The 25,461-nt window shown below is 41.9% G+C and overlaps 1 protein-coding gene across 1 annotated transcript in view; it reads left to right on the top strand.

Annotated features, from left to right (window-relative positions):
- LOC117537139 (inaD-like protein) overlaps positions 1-25,461 on the top strand; it is a gene marked incomplete at its 3' end in the record, with an annotated part of 68,990 nt that overhangs the window by 29,749 nt on the left and 13,780 nt on the right. The window contains 3 exon segments of the mRNA XM_034202280.1: positions 975-1,103; positions 2,225-2,497; positions 2,677-2,779. Coding sequence (XP_034058171.1) covers positions 975-1,103; positions 2,225-2,497; positions 2,677-2,779 — 505 coding nt within the window.

Raw genomic sequence — 25,461 nt, 5'->3', positions numbered from 1 at the left:
TGATGTAATATAGGCATACAGATGTTAACAGCTGAAGGTTATATTTATTTTTTGACTACCATAACATACCTGTTAAGTCTAGAAAACGGTAGCGTATAGGTTTGATTGAAAAGGGACATTATAAATAAATAAATAATAAACATTAGAAAAACGAGAAAAATAAACACAGCATTTTTTTAGTTTAACACATTTTTATTTTTTATTGATAAGGAGAGTAACTTTTTATTTGTTTATAAATGTGATTCGACTGCACAGACTCGATAAAATAAATCAACTGATCAAAATGTTCTGCCTTCTGCTGTAACCAAAAGTAAATGCTTTGAATCAAATTCACTTTGATTCCGGAAATGCAGCTTATTAACTTTCATTGTGTAGATTTGAGGTTTTTGATTTGAATGTAATACAGCAACGCATGCTATAAACAGGGAGCAAAAGAACACAGCAAAGCAGCACTGAATGAAAGCTTTACAGCGATACAGAGCAGCAATACTTGAAGCATTTGGGCATAATGTAGCATTATTGTCCTTTTTAAAAAAAAAAAAAATAATAATATTTGTCGTCTTTATGAAAACATATTTAGAACAAGCAGGGAAACCTTTGATTGAGAGACATTTTTGGAAAGACACTTCCAAGAAAAATGTTAAATAGATTTAATAATATAATTATATTTATTACACTTCAATTGCAGATTTGATTCAGAATCTTACAATCTACTGCTTTGCTTGGGGCAACACTGGTATATAACCTACATATTTATTATAGGTCTGTCAGATTTCCTTTTTCCTTTTATGTTCTATAGCTTTTATTTTCAACAGTCATAAGGTGATACAATACTTAGGACGAATAGACCCACAAAACCCAGGAAATAGACACTGTCCCAGTGTCACTGCCATAAAACAACAACTTAAAAAATGATCATCAAATCAATCAAACACCTGTAAATGAAAGTCTGTGTGCCCATCATTATGCTGAAGGATCAGTGGGGCCACGTGGAGGAAATCCAGCTCGTGAACGATGGATCCGGATTGGGCTTCGGCATCGTGGGCGGGAGGACGGCCGGGGTGGTGGTCCGGACGCTCATCCCCAACAGCGTGGCTGCCAAGGTGAGCTCAGCTGATGAGTAATATATCATATTCATATAATTGCTGTTTAATACCTTGGTGTCAGGGGTAATATTAAACAACGTGGGATGATTGTTGACTGAGTGTTGAAACATCCAGCTGCCTCAGCGGATCAGCTGACCGGTGCTGCTGAAGCACAGATTAAAGCTCGGTGGACGTTTTCTGCATAGATAACAGTTTAAAAGACAAGCAGTGCATCAGAACAGACAGCAGGGCTCAGGGAGGAATTATCGCCTTGTAAGTGGATTAATTACATCATTTAGATAAATTGGACAAGATGAATTTCTCTGCAAGGAAATGGAAAAGGCTAAGACTTGTTGAATCACTCGGCTGTTCAACAAACTGCCTGTGAATTGCATTCTCTAGTCTGTTCAAATAAAAATTGATTTGCACTTAATTTGTAATCATCTTCTTTCCTCTTTTCCCTGTCCTTGTTATTTCCTAATAATTGTTTTATACTTACTTATATTTATCAGTTTTTTTGTTTTCACTGAATACCGTCATTTGATCAGATCATTTCCACTCTGCTTTGGCTTTTCTACCTGATCTTCCTTTTCCATTCCATTTAGCCTTACCCTCTGCTTTTTGTTTTAATGTTTGCTCTCTTATTGTATTATTTATTATTTAATTGTTGAAGCTCACATCACATTTTAGTTTGTACACTGAACTATAGAAGGAATGTTTTTAAATGACTGTTTTAAAATTCAAATGATGATAGGAAAATAATAGCCATGTGTGTACAGTTGTATTCCACTCTACAGTATTGTTTTTATTAGATTGTATTCTGTTATTTTCTGTTATATTTTCTTAATCTTATTCTATGTTGCATGTATGTAGTTTATGTTTTTCTGCACTAACTTGCACATTGGTCACTTGCAACATTCTCTTACACTGTCATATTTATTTTACATTGTTTTTGAATTTAGTTATTTGTTGCCCTATGTTGCATTGTTGGAGGAGTATGGGCCAGAACTCTACTGTCACTATTGTGCATATGACTAAAAAAGCCTTTGAATCTTCAGAATCTTTAAAATAAAGGTATGAGAAACCCAATCCGGTGTTTCTTTTTGATTGGCTCTAATGCCTCATTCTCCTCCAATCAGGATGGGCGTCTCCGCACAGGTGACCACATCCTGCGCATCGGGGCGACGCCCACTAGCGGCCTCACAAGCGACCAGGTCGTCAACGTGCTGCAGGGCTGTGGGAGTCATGTGACGTTGCTCATCTCCAGGGATCCACAGGGTCAAAAGTCAACAGCCTCGCCTCCTCCACCCCCTCCTGCCTCGGCCCCGGTCTCCTCCTTACCCCCACGCCCCCCTGGCATACCCCCCCAACGCCGGCTCAGCAAGACGGTGAGCAGTCCAAAGAACCATCACGTAGGAACAATTTCAGTTAAGTTAAGTTTGAAGTTGTACAATTATTTCAGAGGAGAACTTTGTGCTGGACAAAGACACAAAAGCAGATTTTATTTTGTTTGTGATCTGATTGCTGCTGTCTTAGGAGACAGTACAATCCCAAATATATACTGTATATGGACTCTATGTTTGTGTTACAGCCTAACCTGGAGGGGTATGAAATCCATGAGGTTCCCCTAACCAAGAATGACGGCCAAAGCCTCGGAATCTCCATCATCGGCTACAACACCCTGACCAGCCAAGGTAGGACAGGAGAAAGAGCAGTTAAAGCATACCATATCCAGTGAAACTCAATTCACATACACCAATATACCAATACAACAACCAGCTCAGGCAGGACACATATACACACTGCTGTTGCACACCCATTCAAACAAACCTACTACTCCCGTTGTGGCAAACTCCCATGTATAATTTGTCTTATATAGCACTATGCATTTCATTTTAGCTCAAATATGTCACTGTTGAGTAGGGATGGATATCGTTAAGGCTTTAACGGTACTACTACTTTTATCGATACCGCTTATCGGTCCTGTCTTTTAACGGTACTCTTATTTGTCCTTTTGGAGAGAAAAAATAAAAAAACTAAACAAACAAATTGTGAACAAAACTAACATTGCTTTTTATTTAAATTAAATAAATAATATTTCACCTCCAGTGTGCGAAAAAGTACACGTCCCACCGTCCGGGACGTGTTATTTACAATATCGGACAAGTAGATCTTTCAATTAACTTGTCCGGCGGACAAGTGACGTTTTTCGCCCTTATTTATTGACAAATTATTGATACATTCAGTTTACAAAAGGCAAGGCAAGGCAAGTTTATTTATATAGCACTTTTCAACACAAGGCAATTCAAAGTGCTTTACAAAAAATGAAAGAGATTAAGAAAATGGCATTTAAAATCTAATAAAATAAACATTAAAAGAAAAAATACATGGATAAAAGTTACAGTGCAGTCTAAGATATGAATAGTTCAATTAAAAGCAGCGACAAAAAGAAAAGTCTTCAGCCTGGATTTAAAAGTAGTCAGAGTTGTAGCGGACCTGCAGGTTTCTGGGAGTTTGTTCCAGATATTTGGAGCATAATAACTGAACGCTGCTTTACCATGTTTAGTTCTGACTCTGGGGACAGAAAGCTGACCCGTCCCTGAAGACCTGAGAGATCTGGATGGTTCATAATTTAGCAGGAGGTCAGAAATGTATTTTGGGCCTAAACCATTCAGTGCTTTATAAACCAGCAGTAGTATTTTGAAATCTATTCTTTGACACACAGGAAGCCAGTGTAAAGACTTCAGAACTGGAGTGATGTGATCCACTTTGTTAGTGTTAGTGAGGACTCGAGCAGCAGCGTTCTGAATCAGCTGCAGCTTCCTAATAGATTTTTTAGTGAGACCTGTGAAGACACCATTACAGTAGTCGAGTCTACTGAAGATAAAAGCATGGACAAGTTTTTCCAAATCCTGCTGTGACATTAGTCTTTTAATCCTAGATATATTCTTTAGGTGATAGTAGGCTGATTTAGTAACAGTTTTAATGTGACTGTTGAAACTCAGGTCAGAGTCCATGACTACACCTAGATTTCTGGCTTTATCTGTTGTTTTGAACATTGCAGACCGAAGCTCAGCGCTCACTTTTATACGTTCTGACTTTTCTCCAAAAACCATTACCTCAGTTTTATCTTTGTTTAATTGGAGAAAGTTCTGACACATCCAGTCATTGATTTGTTCAATGCACTTACTCAGTGTTTGAATTGGAGCATAGTCTCCTGGTGAAATTGTTACGTACATTTGTGTGTCATCTGCATAGCTATGGTAACTTATTTTGTTGTTTTTCATTATCTGAGCCAGTGGTAGCATGTAGATGTTAAAGAGAAGAGGCTCCAAGATGGAGCCTTGAGGAACCCCACATGTCATATTTGTCAACTCAGATGTGTATTTACCTATAGAAACAAAGTTGTTTCTGTCCTTTAAGTAGGATTCAAACCAATTTAGAACTGTTTCCGAAAGTCCCACCCAGTTTTCCAGTCGGTCTAGTAATATGCTGTGGTCAACAGTGTCAAACCCAGCACTGAGATCTAATAATACTAACACTGAAGTTCTGCCACTGTCTGTGTTTAAGTGGATGTCATTGAAGACCTTTACAAGAGCAGTCTCAGTGCTGTGGTTTGGACGAAAGCCTGACTGGAACACATCGAAACAGTTATTTAAATGCAAGAAATTACTCAACTGTTGAAAAACAACTTTTTCAATGATTTTACCTAGAAATGGCAGGTTTGATATGGGCCTGTAATTGTTCATTACTGAAGCATCTAGATTATTCTTTTTTAAGAGCGGTTTAATGACTGCAGTTTTCAGGGCCTGTGGAAAAATACCTGAGTGAAGAGATGTGTTTACTATATGAAGTAGATCTGAGGCCATGCAAGGCAAAACATCTTTGAAAAATCATGTTGGAATAATATCAAGGCAGCAGGAGGAGGATTTCAGAAGTTGAATAATGTCCTCTAGGTTTTTATCATTAATCTGATGGAATTGTGTCATGATGTCTGAATTGATGTTAAGTGGAGATAGGGACAACACATTTGCTGTTCCTGATGCAGAGGCACTGACTGCTTGTCTGATTTTCTGAATTTTGTCAGTGAAAAAGGAGGCAAAATCATTGCACGCCCTGGTGGATAGAAATTCAGAGGCTACTGACACTGGGGGGTTAGTTAGTCTGTCGACGGTAGCAAACAAGGCACGTGCGTTGTTTTTGTTTTTGGTAATGATGTCAGAGAAGAACGATTGTCGTGCGTTTTTCAATTCCAAATGATAAAGGCCAAGTCTCTCTTTATAGATTTCAAAGTGAACCTGGAGATTTGTTTTTTCGCCACCTGCGTTCAGCTTTTCGACATTCTCTTTTTTCTGTTTTCACGGTCATGGCCTTTCTCCATGGAGATATTTTCTTGCCAGACACTTCCTTTAACCTAGTTGGAGCAATGGCATCTATAACATTTTTAATTTTTGAATTAAAATGATCTACTAGCTCATTTACTGAGATGTTGGCAGGGGCAAGTGTGGAAGAGAAATTCTGAGTAAACATTTCCCTAGTATTTTCAGTTAAACATCGCTTTGTGGTTACCTCTTTTTGAACATTTTTGTGAACAGAAATAGAGCTCTCAAAGAAAACACAGGAATGGTCAGAGAGTGCAACATCAGTCACCACAACCTTAGAGATATTCAGACCCTTTGAGATAATTAAGTCCAGAGTGTGCCCCTTATTGTGCGTGGGCTCCGTCACATGCTGAGTCAGTCCATAGCTATCAAGAACACACAACAGTTCATTAGCCCCTCTGTCCTGGGGGTTGTCAACATGGATGTTAAAATCACCAACAATGACTAGACGGTCAAAGTCAATACACACTATAGACAGCAGTTCAGTAAAGTCATCAAAAAAGCTTGCACAGTATTTGGGTGGTCTATAGATATTTAGGAACAGAGCTCGAGAGGAGCATTTCAGCTGAAGGGCCACATATTCAAAAGAATCAAAGTTTCCATACGATGTCTTCCTGCATTGAAGGGAATCATTGAACAGAATAGCAACTCCACCCCCTTTCTTATGCATTCTTTCCTGACTCATAAAACTAAAGTTGGGAGGGGTTGATTCGATAAGAACAGCTGCACTGTTATTTTGTTCAATCCAAGTTTCTGTTAAAAACATAAAATCGAGATTGTGCTCAGTGATAAAATCATTGATTAAAAATGTTTTTCCTGCCAAAGACCTGACATTTAATAAAGCTAGTTTAAGTTTGTTAAACACACTATCAGTCATGTTTTTTGTAACAAGCTGTGGCTGACATGGAATCACTGCTAAATTAGATACACTCACACAAACGTTTGAGCGCTTCCTGTTTCTATGATTCACCGCTCTTAATCTATTACCTATCAACACAGATATCGGCAAAGCTACTGGCAGGCAGGGCCCCGACATGTCTTGGAAAGAGTTGAGAGTGCCATACGCCCTTGAGCCTGGACCCATCACATATCAGTAAGAGTTTGTTGTGTTTTGTACACACACATCCTTATCATGCTTCGGAGAATGCAGATGCCCCCTCGAAGGGAGGGGAGGTGGTCGAGGTGGTGCGGGGGTAGAGGACATGCTGCCAGGGGGGGGAGGTGGTTGACGTAGGCGCGGTGATGAGGACGGGGGAGATGGTGCGCGTCTCCGCGGTGATTTTGGTGGGCGTCGTTGAGGAGCGGGGGTAAAGGACATGGTGCCAGCCCTGCGTATCGCCTTCGTTTGGTCTTTGAACTCCAGGAAGGAATCGGTGCCAACCCTCTGTATCTCCTTTGTGTGTTCATCGATCTCCAGGAGGGTGGGCGAGGGTGAAAGGGTGAACGGAGTATCCTCAAAGGCGTTGACAGGGGGGGGGGGGGTGGGGGGGTGACGGGCAGTGGAGACTCCTCCATTTGTCTCATAGGTCTCCCATAATCAGAACATTCCTCAGGCGGGTGCAGTGATAATTCTTCAGGGTTTTCTGCGTGATGTGTTGTGTCTTTCTCCTGTTTTGATTCCTCTTGCCGCTTGTCCTTGGCAGAGGGAACAGATTGATGACGCAGGCAGTTGAATATGTTAGGGATAAACAATTTCACTCCTGACTTGTTCAGGCAAACTCCATTTGCCTTGAAAAGATGTCTGCGGTCCCAGAAAAAGTTAACATTGTCAATAAAATGAACAGAATGGTCAGTACAGGCCGTTGAAAGCCAGGTATTCAGTGCAAACAATCTGCTGAATCTCTCCACTCCTCTTTTGACTGGCGGTAGAGGGCCACTGATGAACACCTCTGCATTTAGAGAGCTGGCAGTTTCCAACAGACATTTAAAGTCTTCTTTCAGCACTTCTGACTGTTGTTTCACAACATCATTTGTTCCAATGTGCAGTACCACATTCTTCACAGTCGGATGTTCAGCCCCAATATCTTCTCAGCCAGGTCAGAGACCACATCCTTGGGAAAACAGAGTACTTTGGTGTTGTTCTTACTACACAGACCTTTTACATCTCTTACAGCAGAGTCACGCACAATCAGAGTTTCAGGCCCAGTCATTAGCTTTCCCTCTAGCCTTTTACTTTTGGAGTAGCTATTGGTCCTTACCCTGCTGTGTGAAGAGGACAGGTTATCCAGGTCATCAGATCTCCGGTTCTCGGTCAGCGGAGCGTATCTGTTCTGGATTAGCACACTTGGTGGTTTAGGAGGCAGAACTCATTCGCAAATTGTACGTGTCCGCCATTGTTCGTTTAGAAATGTTAGTTTCGGTTCTGCTTGTCGATTCCTAAGGAAATGCATCTCGCCGCTTTCTGTACAGTTATACGGGGTGGGGCGGGAAGTGTAGCACAGTCTATGGTTGGGAAGCAAAACTCGGTTCCAAGTAGGAACAAATAACAATTGTCCGGTATCGGGATTAATAAGAGTTGTGAGGACAGGAGGCGAGGCCGATCCCCGCGGACCGCAGCTCTCTCTCTCTATGCTCTGTATCAGCTGATCGCTGCACGGTGCAGCTCAGCATCTCTCTCTCTCTCTCTTTATACACACAGCGGATCCGCTGCCCGTTTAACAGCCTCATCTTTGTCAACCTTTCTTATGTTCTTTCTCTAACACGTAATGAAGGTTATTAAGCGTTTTAACTCCTATGTTGTTAATATTGACCACCATTTCCTTTATGAAGTAAAGCAACCTCCCTGTCTGTGTCCTCGCGCTGTCCTCACATCCCCGGACCCCCAGACTCAGAGTAGCACAGGGATGTCAGTATTGTTTATGAAGCAAGGTATAGAAAGTATCTACATTATTGAAATGAAAATACTATTTATTTACTTTTACAAACTGAGCAGCTGGGCAGCTGCAGCATATGTATTGCAGGATGGGGCTACAGAGCTACTAGAAAGACAGTCGAACCCGGTGCATTCCTCCGTCTGAATGTGGAGCACTTTTGATAAATGTTTAGACAAACTGCTCGTGTTACCGCCCTCACATGATAAACTCTTATTGCACTTTTGGTAACGAGCATTATCCACATCGAGACGGGTAAAGTTTAACCGCACCTCGGAGCGCTTAGTTCTCTCCGCCATCTCGTGTGTGTGTGTGTGTGTGTGTGTGTGTGTGTGTGTGTGTGTGTGTGTGTGTGTGTGTGTGTGTGTGTGTGTGTGTGTGTGTGTGTGTGTGTGTGTGTGTGTGTGTGTGTGTGTGTGTGTGTGTGTGTGTGTGTGTGTGTGTGTGTGTGTGTGTGTGTGTGTGTGGTGTGTTGTGTGGTGTGTGTGTGTAGTGTGTGTGTGTGTGTGTGTGTGTGTGTGTGTGTGTGTGTGTTGTGTGTGTGTGTGTGTGTGTGTGTGTGTGTGTGTGTGTGTGTGTGTGTGTGTGTGTGTGTGTGTGTGTGTGTGTGTGTGTGTGTGTGTGTGTGTGTGTGTGTGTGTGTGTGTGTGTGTGTGTGTGTGTGTGTGTGTTGTGTGTGATGTGTGTGATGTGTGTTGTGACCAGCCCCGCCCCCTCGCCACACAGACGGGAGAGAGAGATCTCTCGTCTGGATTGGAGAGATCGAAATACTCAAATAATCATACACGCATTTTGCAGTCTTTTTGCGTATTAGTTGGCGACACTAAAACTGCAATATAATGTTTGTGTAGCAATAATACATATGACATATATTTTTTACATGTCTCCAGTACTGATAAAAAGGCAGATAACGTTGGAGCTTAACGGTACCACGGTCTTTAATAATTGTTAGAGCCACAACGTTGTTATTTCGATTCATAATTTGATAAATGATTTAATGATGGAAAATGATTTATATTGCCATGGTGAATATGTTTTGAGGAAATGATTGTTAATTTTATATCGTAAATATGATCTGTTTCCTTGTACCTTCCGGTGTGTATTTAAGTGAGGTAATTGAGGACAGCCGGCGTGCTCGGAGACCTGATGAGACGGGGAGCGGAACAGTTTTTCGACCGCAAATTGTAAACAGAGATTAGTGTTGCAAATTGGACTGCAAAGTATAGTTTAGATAGGAAAGCATACCGCCGAAATATTGATTTAGATTTGTTATTTTGAGACTATTTAAGTCAATACTTTTTTGTTAATAAATTACATTTTTTGACTGAAAACCTTCGGCCGATTATTGTCTTGGATTGCGTGTCGTCAACCCCGCTCTATAGTGGCAAAAGGAAACCTTGGATGCCATTACATCAAGTCGAAAAACTCCGTAAGGAAGAGACACACACCGTTTGGATCCCCGGGAAAGGGGGACAGGCCGGAGCGGACAGACTGGGCCGGCCGTGAGTAAATAAAGGGAATAAATCCGTGTAGCATTGATTGGAATGTCGGACGTGTTAAAGTCTAAAAGGAAATCATAACGGCGATGCTCACATTGGAGGAGGATTGTAAATACCTGTGGATCGTCTGTGAAAGGAATGTGATTGGATTTGTTTGTGCAACAAAGGAAGCCAGGCGTGCTCTGTGAGACTCATTAAAGGAGCGCAACGTCTTTTACGCACGGCCTAAAAAACAAACGAATAAATAATGTCGGACGATCCCAAGACTTCTGCTAACGCAGAAACATTGTTAAAATCACTCAAAGCCTCCCGCAGTGGGAAATTAGGAGCATGCACAAGGAAAATGAACGAAATGAAGGCCTTGCTTGTGGAGGGTGGGAATGTGGAACATGTGAATGAAGCTTTGGAGATGTTCAAACAAAATATAAATGACTTGTGCAGTGTTCATGGATCCGTACAGCAGCTTTTATCAGAGGAAGAGAGAGAGGAGGATCATGTGGACTGGTTTGAGCCAAAAATGACACATTTTGAGTATTGTATGAAAGATGTGGATGTGTGGAAAAGAGAAAAAATTGCACAATCAAAGATTCATCCCCATGATAGCATGTCTAATGTTTCACACAAGTCAAGGAGCTCAAAAACCTCTTCAGTCTCCTCAGCATGTAGAAGAGTGTCTGCTGAAAAGGCTGCCCTGCTAGCCAGAGCAGCTGGATTAAAGGGCAAACATGCACTGCTATTACAACTGGAACAAATGGAACTGGACACAGAAATCGCAGCATCTGCTGCTAAAATAAAGGTTCTGCAAAGCATTGACGTGGAGGAAAAAATGGATGATCAAATTCAAGATGGAATGAATGCTTATCTGGAGGAAAGCAAAGAAAAAAGCACAGACACTTTGGATCCTGAAATCTCAGCCATGGAGTTCATGCCATTGGGTGCAGTGCCTGAAACACCACTTCAGAGGACTGTCATTAATCTTCGCAGCCCTCAGCAACCCACAATACAGTTTAGACCTTTCAAAAATGCCCACAATGCAAAGCTCCACCCAACGCAATGAAACCCATGATAACCTGGACACTGTTATACGTAAGGGATAATGTGCAGCAACGCGGTCATTATGGGGAAAAGAACACCGACAGGCTGATCAGGAGCCCGACGCGAAGCGGAGGGATCTAGATCGGCATGAAGGTGTTCTTTTCCCCATAATGACCAAGTCGCTGCACATTATCCCGCTTATTACATGGCCACATTCTCAACAAAGTAACGTTATGAATCCCAATATTAATTGAAATGCTTTTATGGATTTATAAAATTATTTTATTGATTTAAAAAATAGTTGTATTGATTTAAATTGAGAAAAATAAGAAAAATAGTCCGTTGTTACTGTTTGAACTAACGTAGCAACGGCAGGAACTGCTTCGATAGCGTTTTTGAGGAGCTTTTTGATTACAGATTTGAAAACATCGCTGCTTGCTTTAAAAGCAGCACAATTCATGATGTCAAATCTTGGAAAGTATCTAGATATCCCTGCCCTAATGCCAAAGGAACTGCACACTGAATATGTGTCGCCGTTTGATGTCTATGTCTGGACCGCTGCGTAAAAAGGAGGGTTTCTGCCCGTTACTTCTCTTCTGTTTTCTTGTCCCTCTTGTCTTTTTCTTTTCTTCACTGGGGACTCATCAGCCACTAACCATTCCTCCAAATTACTGTGCTCTCCAAATATATTCAAATGAATGTTAAAATCCTCCATGTTGCTATCACACGACAGCGGAAAACTAAAGACAATCAGACAGCTTGCTTTTTAAACTGTTACATTTGAAAAACAGTTAGAGCGTCTCTTGTCAGTTTGAAAAGCCAACGGTAGGAACTGCTTGCGTTTTTGATTACAGATTTGAAAACATCGCTCCTTGCTTTAAAAGTAGCACAATTCATGATGTCAAACCTTGGAAAGTATCTAGATATCCCTGCCCTAATGCCAAAGTAACTGGCAACTGAATATGTGTTGCCGTTTGATGTCTATGTCTGGACCGCTGCGTAAAAAGGAGGGTTTCTGCCCCGTTACTTCTGCGCTGTTTTTCATGTCCCAGTTCGAAAAGCAAACTGCATATATCTATATCTATATCTATATCTATATCTATAGATATATATATGTGCATATGAACCTATGATATGAACTCAGGGCCGATATGAAACATGGGAGGGAAAAAAACATTTTTGACCGTAGGTGCTCATCCTAATTTTTGGCCTTGATGTAACAATATTCATAATTAAGTAAATGTAACACAATTTTCACCCCGGTTACACGTTTCATTTGCCCTGTACGATGGGCGCTGTAATGAAAATGGGGGATGTTGGCTTATCTGGCGCCCGCAGCTCACAGCCAAAATGCGAGTGAGCGAGGGAGAGAGAGAAGGGCGCACCACCCGGTACCGGCGCTGTTGTTATTAGAATCTGGTGCTAGCTGCTCTAACGGATATAAGAAGAAGATGTTTCTACAATGATGTGGAGGGAGAGTCCTCTCCAGTCAGACTGAGAGGTTGATACTACAGCTCAGTGAGGTAAGGACTCTGAGTGTTTAGATAGTTAACTTTAGTCTAAGTTCAAACGGTTTGGTCACAATTTATGTAAACACATATTTCCAAGACACTCCTTTATAATTATTGGGATAAACAGGTTTAAAATCATTCCAATGTATACTATAGGACAGTAACCAAACATATCCTTTAAAACTGGAGAGATACAAAAAAATGCATAAATAAATAAATGTTAAGGTAAAATAAGATATGAATGAACAACACAAATAAAATAAGTTACATTCATTTGTTATTGGCTATGGTAGGTTATTGGTTATGTTCACATACTTATTTGATTACATCCACTTGTCTAAGATGACAACAGAGACTTTCGACCCAAAACCAGCTGTTGACTTGTGGATGCAAGCAGCTAATCGCAGACTCAACCAGAGAGAAAGTAGTAGGCCTACATCATCAGCTACCATGTCTGACAGAGAGGAAGACAGTGAGGAGAACAGTCAGGAGGGTAGTGATGACAGCTTGTAGGATTACTGGTTGTGCTAATGTTGTCTTGTGTTCACCTCTGCATGTGTGTTCAGTGTTCACCTCTGCATGTGTGTTCTGTGTTCACCTCTGCATGTGTGTTCTGTGTTCACCTCTGCACGTGTGTTCAGTGCCGTGTGTCTGGCAAATAAAGTCAAGACCCCCTCAAAAGTTACGGTTTATTTCATGTTAAGGATGAGCACCAAGCAACATCTCCAGGTGCTCCTTTGAGAACCAGGGCAAAAAAGTTATGTGAACCCCTTTTTATCATGTATTACAGAGAACAAAGGAGAGAGCTAGATTTCGTGACCTTGTGGAGCTTATGGAAAAACAAGCTTAAATACTCCTGGACCCATTGTTTGGGGATATACAGGATCGCCACATCTCTAGCCCAAGGATGGCCACTAGGAGCCAACCCATGAGCCACAGAACACCTAAAAGTAGAGGCAGCAGCTTCGCCACCATCATCGCAGCAGCATGTGATCAGGAGAGCAGCGCTGCACCGTCAAACACAGAGCAGCGTGGCACCTTCAAACAGCCACAAGGGGGCAGTCCTGCCTCTTTTTGCTACTTTTGTAAAGGCAAGCACGTGCTGACTGATTGCCATCAGTTCAAACGTCATCCACACAAGGAAAAGGTTGACTTTTTGAAGATTAATGGTTATTGTTTTGGATGTTTGATGAGGGGTCATAGCAGGAACTGTAGGAAAAGGCTGACATGTCAAAAGTGTCAAAAGAGTCACCCAACAATACTTCACATTGACAGTCCACTTCTACAAAAGCCTCCCCCTACTGAAACAAAAGGAGCTTGGGTCAACAGTGCACTTGTCTCGGCTGGTGAAGCTACTGGGGCCGATAGGGATTGTGCCCTAGCCATAGTGCCTGTTCGAGTCAAGGTTCACAAAGGAGATAAGTTTATCTCAACCTATGCTTTTCTTGATCCCGGCAGTTCAGCGTCATTCGGCACAGAGAATCTAATGAGACAGCTGAATCCCAAAGCACGAAAAACGACAGTCGTTCTACGAACAATGGGTCAGGAACGACTTGTAAAGAGTTACAAACTCAAAGGATTGGAGATAGGACATTTAGATGGCAGTACTTACCTTGACCTACCTCAGGTATACACACAGAGTAAGATTCCTGTCTCAAAAGAAAATGTACCTACCCAAAAGGATCTGGAAAGATGGCCTTATCTAAGTGACATACAGCTGAAAGAAATTGATGCTGACATAGAGCTTCTAATAGGAGTTGATGTTCCTAAGGCAATGGAACCTTGGGACATAATAAGAAGTCAAGGAAATGGACCATATGCAGTCAGGACAGTGTTTGGATGGGTGGTAAATGGACCACTCAACGCTTGTACTGCTGTGGAATCCGGACCTGTGGTCACAATGGTCAACAGAATATCAGTAGCCAACCTGAATGATCTCCTCATCACACAATACAATCAGGACTTCTCGGAAAAAGATGATGAAGAAAAGAAGGAAATGTCAGGTGAAGACAAAAGGTTCATGGAGATAGCATCAAGCTCAGTAGAACTCAAGGATGGACACTATCACCTACCCTTGCCTTTTCGAAAAAAGGACCTGTCTCAGGAGAAGCAGTGGAGGCATGTGAGCTCCATAGACAACCCTGCCGACGACGCGTCCCGTGGGCTGCATGTAGAAGACTTTCTAAAGACATCAAGGTGGATAACAGGACCTAAGTATCTGGAAAAGGAAAAGGAGCCATGGCCAAAAACACCTAAGAACCTGGGCCTTATTCCATCAGAGGACACAGAGGTTAGAAAGGACGTAGCAGTTAACAGTTTGAGTGTCCACGAAACCAACGCAACCAGCAAACTGTTTGAGTATTACTCATCATGGAGCAGACTGCAGAGAGGGGTTGCTTGGATACTTAAATTAAGGGGAATTCTTCTTCTGCTAAATCAAAGAAGGAAATCTGCAAAAGCTGACCTTGCCCCAGATGGGACTCTTTTGAAATCCTTAAAGGACAAAATGAACAAGCTAAAGTTGACATTTGGATCACAACATCTGTCTGTGGAGGACATTAGAGAAGCTGAAAGGTCAATAATTCACTCTGAGCAAAGACGTCACTTCTCTCAGGAACTTGCACTTTTGGAGAAGGGAAGGCAAGTAAGAGCAAGCAGCTCTATCAGGAAGCTGGACCCAATCTTAGTTGAAGGCATGCTAAGAGTGGGAGGACGAATAAGCAAATCAGCAATGCCAATGGATCTGAAGAACCCCATTATCCTGCCCAGAGACTCTACTGTATCCAAACTGATCCTGGGCCACATCCATCAGCAGATTGGACACTCGGGGAGAAGCCACATGCTCTCAAGACTAAATCAAAGATTCTGGTTGCCTCGTGCTAATCAGAGCCTGTGTTTCCTGCCGAAGAATGCTAGCCACAGTTGGAGAGCAGAAAATGGCTGACCTCCCAGAGGATCGGGTGTCTCCAGATCTACCACCCTTTACTCATGTTGGTATCGACTTCTTTGGACCCCTGGAGGTTAAACGAGGCAGAGCAAATGTAAAATGTTGGGGAGTGATCTTCACCTGCCTTGTGAGTCGTGCCATACATCTGGAAGTTCCGAGCTCATTGGACACTGACTCCTGCATCAATGCTTTGTGCAGATTCATATGTTGCAGAGGGCAGGTGACAAGCATCAGGACCGACAACGGCACAAACTTTGTGGGAGCACAGAAAGAGCTAAGAGCTGCTCTTAAAGACCTGAATCAACACATGATTCAAAATGCATTACTCGGGGACGGAGTAAATGGACTTTTAATCCGCCATATGGAGCCCACCATGGTGGAGTTTGGGAGAGGTTCATCAGACCTGTAAAAAAGATTCTGTGTTCCGTTCTAAAAGAACAGAGATTGGATGATGAGACTCTACAGACAGCTTTGTGCGAAGTTGAGAGCATCATGAATGACAGACCATTGACTACAGTTTCAAGTGACCCAAACGATCTTGAACCCCTCACGCCAAATCATCTCCTTCTGCTAAAGACAAAACCGATTATGCCACCTGGACTCTTTCACAAGGAGGAGTTGTACTCACGGAGGAGATGGAGACAGGCACAATACCTCGCAGATCTCTTCTGGAGGAGATGGATAAGAGAATATCTCCCAATCATGCAACAGCGAGTCAAATGGCACAACCCCAAACGGAACCTTCGCCCCAATGATCTCGTCGTCATCGTGGATAACACTGCACCAAGAAATTCCTGGCAACTGGGCCGGGTGATAAAGACACTGTCAGGGTCCAAAGGGCTTGTCCGAAGTGTCTTGGTGAAAACCAAGAGTAGCACCTTACAGCGACCAATTGACAAGCTCTGTCTGCTTCTGGAAGCAGTTGATTGAACACAAGGTGTCATGTGCTAGTAACCTCTGACACCCAGTATCACACACACACATGCCCCCCCCCTTTTCCTCTTGAACTCATGCAAACACACCAAACACAAACATTGGACTATGAACTATGACAATGATTGTATATTGATGACAGTTACATTTTGAGTAACTGCTTGTTTTTTGGCTCTATTATAATGTATTAATTGTTTTGCTACTGCGTCAACAATTAGGGGCCGGTGTGTTAGAGCCACAACGTTGTTATTTCGATTCATAATTTGATAAATGATTTAATGATGGAAAATGATTTATATTGCCATGGTGAATATGTTTTGAGGAAATGATTGTTAATTTTATATCGTAAATATGATCTGTTTCCTTGTACCTTCCGGTGTGTATTTAAGTGAGGTAATTGAGGACAGCCGGCGTGCTCGGAGACCTGATGAGACGGGGAGCGGAACAGTTTTTCGACCGCAAATTGTAAACAGAGATTAGTGTTGCAAATTGGACTGCAAAGTATAGTTTAGATAGGAAAGCATACCGCCGAAATATTGATTTAGATTTGTTATTTTGAGACTATTTAAGTCAATACTTTTTTGTTAATAAATTACATTTTTTGACTGAAAACCTTCGGCTGCTTATTGTCTTGGATTGCGTGTCGTCAACCCCGCTCTATAGTGGCAAAAGGAAACCTTGGATGCCATTACAATAATTCAGCCCTGGGGCCCGTTTAATACCGGGGCTCGGTACCCATCCCTACTGTTGAGGTGTCCCTGTCGCAAAAAAAACCTCAAGCTGCCTGTGTCAAGAGCGTGTTGCTTCTGGGCTTTAACTGGGAAGTAGCTGCTAGAGCTTAACTGTGTGGCAGCTGTACTCTCGACCGGTCTTGACATAAGATCTCGAGACCTATAGGACCGAGACAAGACCGAGACCAAATGCAGTGACAAGTTCAAGACATTAAAAAGTGGTCTCGAGACCACTTTTTAACCGGTCTTGAGTACTACACTAGCCATGACAGAAAAAAGAGAATCGAATAGCTGAACGCAGGTTCATTTTGAATTATTTAAGAGAGACTTGGCTTTTTATAATTTGGAATTGAAAAATGCACGACAGTCTTTCTTCTCTGACATCATTGCCAAAAACAAAAACAACGCACGTGCCTACTGTCGACTAACAAACCCCCCAGTGTCAGTAGCCTCTGAATTTCTATCCACCAGGGCCTGCAATGAATTTGCCTCCTTTTTCACTGACAAAATTCAGAAAATCAGACAAGCAGTCAGTGCCTCTGCATCAGGAACAGCAAATGTGTTGTCTCTGTGTCAGGCTCAGCAAATGTGTTGTCCCTGTGTCCACTTAAAATCAATTCAAACACCATTACACAATTCCATCTGATTAATGATAAAAACCTCAAAGACATTATACAACATCTGAAATCCTCCTCCTGCTGCCTTGATATTATTCCAACAGGCTTTTTCAAAAATGTTTTTCATTGCATGGCCTCGGATCTCTTAAATATTTCCACAGGCCCTGAAAACTGCAGTCATTAAACCGCTCTTAAAAAATAATAATCTAGACTAGGGGTCTCCAACCTTTTTTAGGATGAGAGCTACTTTCAAAAAATATCTCCATATCTCTCTATTTCACTTCCTGTTTCAAAAGTGCTGATTTTGGGTATAAAGCTTTAAAAAAAATGTATACAAAAGAGGGGTGGTGATGCCGGCTCATGTGGGAGATTCTACCGGCAGATACTGCTGTGATGAAACGCCTTATCAAGGATTCTCTCTGAAACAGTTTGGAGCTCAAAGGCTTTCTCTCTTGCCGGTTATACCACAAGGTGAGTTCCTTTTTACTTCCTGCTTCTTCACACACATGCTCTCTCCAGTACAGGTTAGCTCTGAGTGTTAGCGATGCTAATGTAAACACCGACCATATTACGTCCAAAACAGTCGGCCATTGTTTCTGATAGCAACGTTTCTGATTGGGCCGTGGGTCTGCATTGCCTATATAACGTCAAATCGCCGCAAATCTGGATCAGCTCCGTTGTAGCCCCGTTTTTTAGAGATCTGGGTACGGAGGAAAAGAGAGGGTTTTATTTTCTGATGCTGCGTGAGTTCCCTGACGCACCAGGGACACATATTTATGTATAAAAGACATCAAAAAGTGAATTTTGCATGATAGGTCCCCTTTAAATGTTGAAGTTAAATGCATCAATCTGGTGCACTATGAGCACAAAGATAATTGATGGATACAGCTCTCAACACTCAGATGAAAGGGAGCTGTATACTTTTCAATAATTCAAAAATCTTTAGAATATGATCACAACCAATAACAAATCATTTAAACTGGTTTATTCTGATCTTATGTTCCCTAGTTAGCATTCTTTCTTTTTTATTTATGCATATTTTACTAATCACTCCCCTTTTAAACTTTATTTTAATTTTTTTACTGTCCTATAGTACACATTGGAATGATTTCTTACTTTATTTTTTACAACTATATTAAATAGATAAAGCATACATGCCAACCTTTCCAAATCCAAAAGAGGTAGGTTTGTGCGTGGCAAATGTGTACGCCCAAACTAGGTAATCAGAAGAAATGGAACCCCAGTAATTACATGTATAAACCATATATTTAACATATATTGCATCATTGTATGCATTTTTCAGAAAGAAGTGGTAGTTTGGTAAACAGTGACATCAACGACATGTTTGGTCTGTAAAATGTCCAAAAGTAAAAGAATGGGAGATAAATATCCTAAAGTCTCCACATTTTATTATATTTTGTGTGTTTCTGGTCCTCTTTCAGTTGAGACAGTGTAGATGAAGGATGTGTCAGGATGTAGAACTCTTGTGTGAACATTGGATAAAGCCATTCTTGTTTCGTGTTGTTGACATATTAGTCAAAGGTTTGCACAGAGCGAAATATCTTTGTGTTGCGCCATAAATCAGAAAATACTGCATTAAAAAAAAGTTATTTCCTGCATGTTTTTGCAGTGTGATCTAAATAATGTACAAGCTTTCAGATTGCTGTAGTTCACCAAACGGAGACATTAACGACATGTTTGGTGTTGAAAATGTCCGAAAAAGTGAAAGAATGGGAGAGATAAATGTCCCCAAATCTCAAAATTGTATTATATTTTGTGTGTGTTTGTGGATGTCTTTCAGTCGCCAACATGTGTTTTCGAGACACTGATATTAACGGGGAAACCCTGCAGGACTCAAATGCCTCGTCTCTGTTCCCTAAACTCATTTGGGAGTGATGACTGGTTATTATCAGTCCCGGGGGACTGTGGCAGGCTGGCTTGACTGTGTTTTCCGAAGTGGAGGCTGGCTTGACCGCAGTCCCGGGGGTAACGCTGCCCTTCCTCTGCACGTTGTTTCTCTTTCAGAAACACAGAGGACTGTTTGTATGATGGGATCACAGACACGCTGCAATCGGTTTACTCTAAAAGTCGAGTCCAGTGTCTGGAGTTTCATTTACATTTTTTATGATTTGGGAAGAACTAGGGAAAGCCAGCTAAATCGGTAGGCGGTAGAAACATGTCAAAAGCGGTAGACTACCGCCCAAATCGGTAGGGTTGGCAGGTATGGATAAAGGTGTGCATTGGAAATATTTGTTTACCTAGATCAGGGGTGGCCAACCAGTCAGAGGTTAAGAGCCACATTTTTTCTATGTTACTTCAAAGAGCCACAACAAACACACAGTCACTGATACCGCTTGTTTCAGTTTTTTGTTTACTGGAGACAAGATTTCAACCACGTCACTGATGCATTTTTGTGGCATTGGGATATATCTTTTTTAAATCCTCTGGAGCAGAGAGAGGAGCTGTGGATTATTGATTAATGCATCAGTGTTTCTTAGGGTCAAAAACACTAAACTCACAACTTAAAATGAAAGCGTTTAGTTTATTTAATAAAAGAGCACATGTTCAATGTGAAAAGTGACAGTAGTTATAGATTATTTGCAATTTGGTGCTATATATATATATTTTTTTTTAATTATATATATTTTTTTTTTAAACACCTTGAATTTCAGGGGGTGCGCGGGGCTCCGTTGGCGGGGCGCAGCGCCCCTCCAAGACAATGGTAGGGGAAACACTGGATAATGTTTAATCAACGATAGGTTTTCCCCCCCTCAAAGGTGATTGGTTCACTGCATCGCAGGTATTATTGTGATTGGCTCTTGGGCCACATACAAATTATACGCGCTGTCATCCTCTCATACTGACACCACACATACACAACATACATAACACGGGACGAAAGTAACGGAGCGATTTTATCCGAGCCCAAACAACTTTGACCGGCCAAATTACGTCAGAATTATCAGCATTCAATACTTAACAGACCTACTAAATATCAGGTTTAACTGTCAGGAGTAGCTAGTGTTGTCACGATACCAACATTTTGGTTTTGATACCAAGTCAAGAATTGCGATTCCGATTATTTTCTTTAAAAAAGGGAAACGGTCTTAAATGTAATTATTGTGCTTTATTTCACACCAGAACCATAACACACACTTTTAAACAATGAGAACAATAAATACAATAAATGACAATAATTCGTATTAAATAAAATTAATAAATGTCTTACAGACAGGCCTCATGGTGTCCGTAGGCTTGCCCTCACTGTCAGAGATATAGCTAAAATACTTCCAAATTTCGCTTCTGGCGTCTTTTTTGTCAACAAGCCGAGGCGCAGCGGCAGTTGCACTCCCACTTGCAGCCATGCTTCTCGTTTTCTCACATGCTCTGGCAGCTAGCGCGTGCACGAGAGAGGGGAGGCACTTAGAGCGTGCTTGAGAGGGGAGGGACTTAGAGTGTGCTTGAGAGGGGAGGGACTTAGAGCGTGCTTGAGAGGGGAGGGACTGCAGGCACGGCTGCAGTGCAGGGAGTGGAAGCAGAGCGCTGAACACACACGGCTCTTATTAAAACGGCGCTTTCTCACCGGAGTACTTTTCCCCGTTATTCTTAAAGTACCGATACTAATGAAACGGAGGAATCGTAACGTTTTTAACGGCAGGGTATCGCGGTACCTTTCAAGTATCGGTACACCGTGCAACACTATTCAGGAGTCAGTGTCTCTCCCCCAAACTCACACATATAAAATTCGATATGAACTGAAGAGCCGCATGAAACTAGGCAAAGAGCCGCATGCGGCTCGAGAGCCGCGGGTTGGCCACCCCTGACCTAGATGATCAAAGAATTTGAGAACCACTGAGATAACTTAAACTAAAGTTAACTATCCAAACACTCAGAGTCCTTTACCTCACTGAGCTGTAGTTATCAGCTTATCAGTCGGACAGGAGAGAGCTCTCCCTCTCCTTGTTGTAAAAACAGCTTCTATTATCTGTAAGCTCTGAGCTAGCACCAGATGCTAACAACACAAATCCCCGTAACTGGTGCGCGCTCTAGCTCGCTCTCTGTCTCTCTCTGTCTCGCTCGCTCATAGAGGCTGTGTGCTCCTCGTGGCGATGGTGGCTTGCATTCAAAAATAATAATAAACATATTTGTAAAGTGGGGGGGACACAAACAGGATTTAGAAAAGTGGGGGGGACATGTCCCCCCTGTCCCGAGTGGAAATTATGTCATGCGTATGTCAATCAATCAATGTTTATTTATATAGCCCAATATCACAAATGTTACATTTGTCTCAGTGGACTTCACAATTTGTACAAAAATATCAGTATGACAATACGACACCCTCTGTCCCTAGACCCTCACATCATACAAGGAAAAACTTCCGAAGAAAACCCACAGTTTAAAGGGGAAAATGGGAGAAACCTCAGGGAGAGCAACAGAGGAGGGATCCCTCTCCCAGGACGGACAGACGTGCAATAGATGCCGTGTGTAAATTGAAAAGATAATACATTTGCAACATAGGTAGTCCACATGTTTGGAAATGCATGTGTGTATAATAGGAAAATGAATCCACGAGGATATCCATCCAGGACCTATGATCCAGGACCACAGCCACGACTCAAGATCCAGGGCTCGCGATCCAGGACACAGGACCGCAGGATCATCCATGACTCCGGATCCCGGCGTATATAGACACCAAAAAGAAAGACATTTGGGGAAGCTGGGTTAATCGGAACATGAGAGTACACAGGTATAGACAGAGAGAAGGAAGAAGTAAGATGTCCCCCGACAAACTAAGCCTATATCAGCAAAACTAGGGGCTGAATCTAATCAGCCCTAACTATAAGCTTTATCAAAAAGGAAGGTCTTAAGCGCACTCTTAAAAACGGATAGGGTGTCTACCGCCCGAACACAAACTGGAAGCTGATTCCACAAATGTGGAGCTTGATAAGAAAAGGCTCTGGCTCCCATTGTACTTTTAGAGACTCTAGGAACAACCAACAACCCTGCATTCTTGGAACGCAATGCCCTAGTAGGACAGTAGGGTATAATGAGTTCTTTAAGGTAAGATGGCGCCTGCCCATTAAGGGCTTTGTAGGCGAGAAGAAGAATTTTAAATTCTATCCTGTGTTCTATAGGGAGCCAGTGTAAGGCAGCCAGAACAGGAGTAATGTGGTCCCTTTTCCTAATTCTGGTTAGTACACGAGCTGCAGCATTTTGAATCAGCTGAAGCCACTTGACTGACTTATTGGTACATCCTGATAATAAGGAGTTACAATAATCCAGCCTTGAAGTAACAAATGCATGGACTAGTTTCTCTACATCGTTTTGAGGCCAGATATGCCTGATTTTTCGTATGTGTACGTCAAGTGCAAGAAATATATATACAACACACACAGAGTAAAACTCTGCCCCTCATGTGTTGTATAGGCTGGCATGAATAGGCTGTTCAATGGGGCTGATGTGTTGTGTAGATTATGCCAGAAGGAAAGGTCAAACTCCTTATGAAGCGGTGAGTTGCCGCTCCACATTGCTTTTCTTCCCGACTGCAACGCTGGTCAATCAAGCAAGAACGTGATTGGTCGATATTCATTGTGGGGGGAGGAGGGGTGTTAGATAGATATAGAGTTGTAGATAGAGTTTGTTTATGCATAGATTCTTTTAATTTCCTTTTTTTTTTGTATGCATTTGACAACGTTGACCACAACATATTACTATACTGACTAGAAAACTGGGTGGGACAACAGTTCTAAACTGGTTTGAATCCTACTTAAAGGACAGGACAACGTTTCTAATAAGCAAAAAGACTGCAAAATGCGTCTATGATTACGTTTTGTATTTTCGATCTTTCCAAGCCAGACGAGAGATCTCTCTCCCCCGTCTGTGTGCGAGGGGGCGGGGGAGAGAGACACACACACACACACACACACACACACACACACACACACACACACACACACACACACACACACACACACACACACGGAGGAGATGGCGGAGAGAACGCGCTCCAAGGTGTGGTTAAACTTTACCCGTCTCGATGCTCGTTACCAAAAGTGCAATAAGAGTTTAGCATGTGAGGGCGGGAACACGAGCAATTTGTCTAAACATTTAGCAAAAGTGCTCCACATTCAGACGGAGGAATGTACCGGGTTCCACTGTCTTTCTAACAGCTCTGTAGCCCCCCATCCACGAGTAAGGTTTCCACGTCAGGTGTTATGTGTGTTAGCAGCAACACAAGGGGTTAACTCAATGATACAAGCATGGGCTAATGATGAGAGGGAACTGAGTTATTTATTTTGTTAAAGTTTCAGCTATTCTGTTTACAGTTCTGTCATCACATTATTTAATACGATTTGTTAAAACATTGTTGTTTCTTTTGATGTGAAATATTATGTATTTAATTTAAATAAAAAGCAATGTTAGTTTTGTTCACAATTTGTTTAGTTAGTTTACCTTGTTTTTTTTTTTAAAGAATCGATAAAAGTACCGTTAAAAGACCGGATCGATAAGCGGTATCGATAAAAGTAGAAGTACCGTTAAAACCTTAACGATACCCATCCCTAGTCCCCGGTGTGTAAGGAGACTCACAAAGTGTCAGAAAATAAAACCCTCTCTCTTTTCCTCCTTACCCACATCTCTAAAAACGGGGGAACAACAGAGCTGATCCAGATTTGCTGCGTCATGACGACATTACTAAAATGTGGGCTTGCTCTACGCCCACAGCCCTATCAGAAACGTTGCTTTATCAGAAACAATGTGTGACGTGTTTTGGAAGTAATATGGTCTGTGTTTACGTTAGCAAGCATCGCTAACACTCAGAGCTAACACTGTACTGGAGAGAGTATGTGTGAAAAAGCTGGATATAAAAAGGATCTGTCCTTGTGGTAAACCCGCAAGAGAAAAAACGTTTGAGCTCCATACTGTTTCAGAAATAATCCTTGATGTGGTTTGGAACATACTATGGCGTTTAATCACAGCAGCATTTATCTGGGAATCTGGGTAGAAACCTCTCTCATGAATGCTCCAAAGGGGCGTGGCCAGCAGTAGCTCGGCAACTTTTAAAGCTACGGACCCAAAATCAGCACTTTAGTAATAGGGCTGAAATAGAGGGGTATGTATGGCGTTATATTTGTGCCTCTATCCTGAGCACGCAATGAAACATGTTGAGCATAGAAAATGCTATTGAGCGCGCACTTGAAAATGTTTGAGCACAGAGAAATATATTTTCTCTCATAAAACTCCTGCTCCGTGCGCAAGCAGACCGCTGCACGCGCTCTCTCTCCCCCGCTCGCTCGACCTCTCCAGCCTGTGCGCGCTCAGCTTTGCCTGCGCTCGCTCAAGTTGTCACAGCGTTACAAATGTGCCACAAAACCAACCAATCGGAGAACTCGAGAAGGTCAATTCTGATTGGCTGGTCCAGCGCCATGTAGAGAGAAGAGTTGCGACAGCGGAAGTCCAAAATGCTTGATCGTCACGTGGTTCAGAGAGACTCAGAAAGTTCCCGGAAGTTCGTGGCGGGCCATTTGAATCACGATTTGAATGCATTAATAACAGGATAGAAATGCAATTATTGGTAATTAGTGGTCAATAAAGGTTTTGATTTGCAATATTTATACAACATATTGATATGTGTATGTAGTTACATCAATGTGTTTGTTTGTTTTTTAAGTAAAATGTGCTAATATTTGAGGATTAAGATAAAATAAGAAGTACTGTACTTTATTGGGGACATTTTTACGCTGCAGAAGCAAAAGACAAGGAGGCATTGTACATTAGACAGTTAAAAGACTATAATTAAACAATCGAAAATGTAAACATCTTAAATAGAAATAACATAGCATTACAATGTAG

The sequence above is a fragment of the Gymnodraco acuticeps genome, unplaced genomic scaffold (genome assembly GCF_902827175.1).
Source record: "Gymnodraco acuticeps unplaced genomic scaffold, fGymAcu1.1, whole genome shotgun sequence".
NCBI classification, from domain to species: Eukaryota; Metazoa; Chordata; class Actinopteri; order Perciformes; family Bathydraconidae; genus Gymnodraco; species Gymnodraco acuticeps.
Note: the sequence above shows the minus strand (reverse complement) of the source record. Positions and strands in the feature narration are given on the sequence as shown.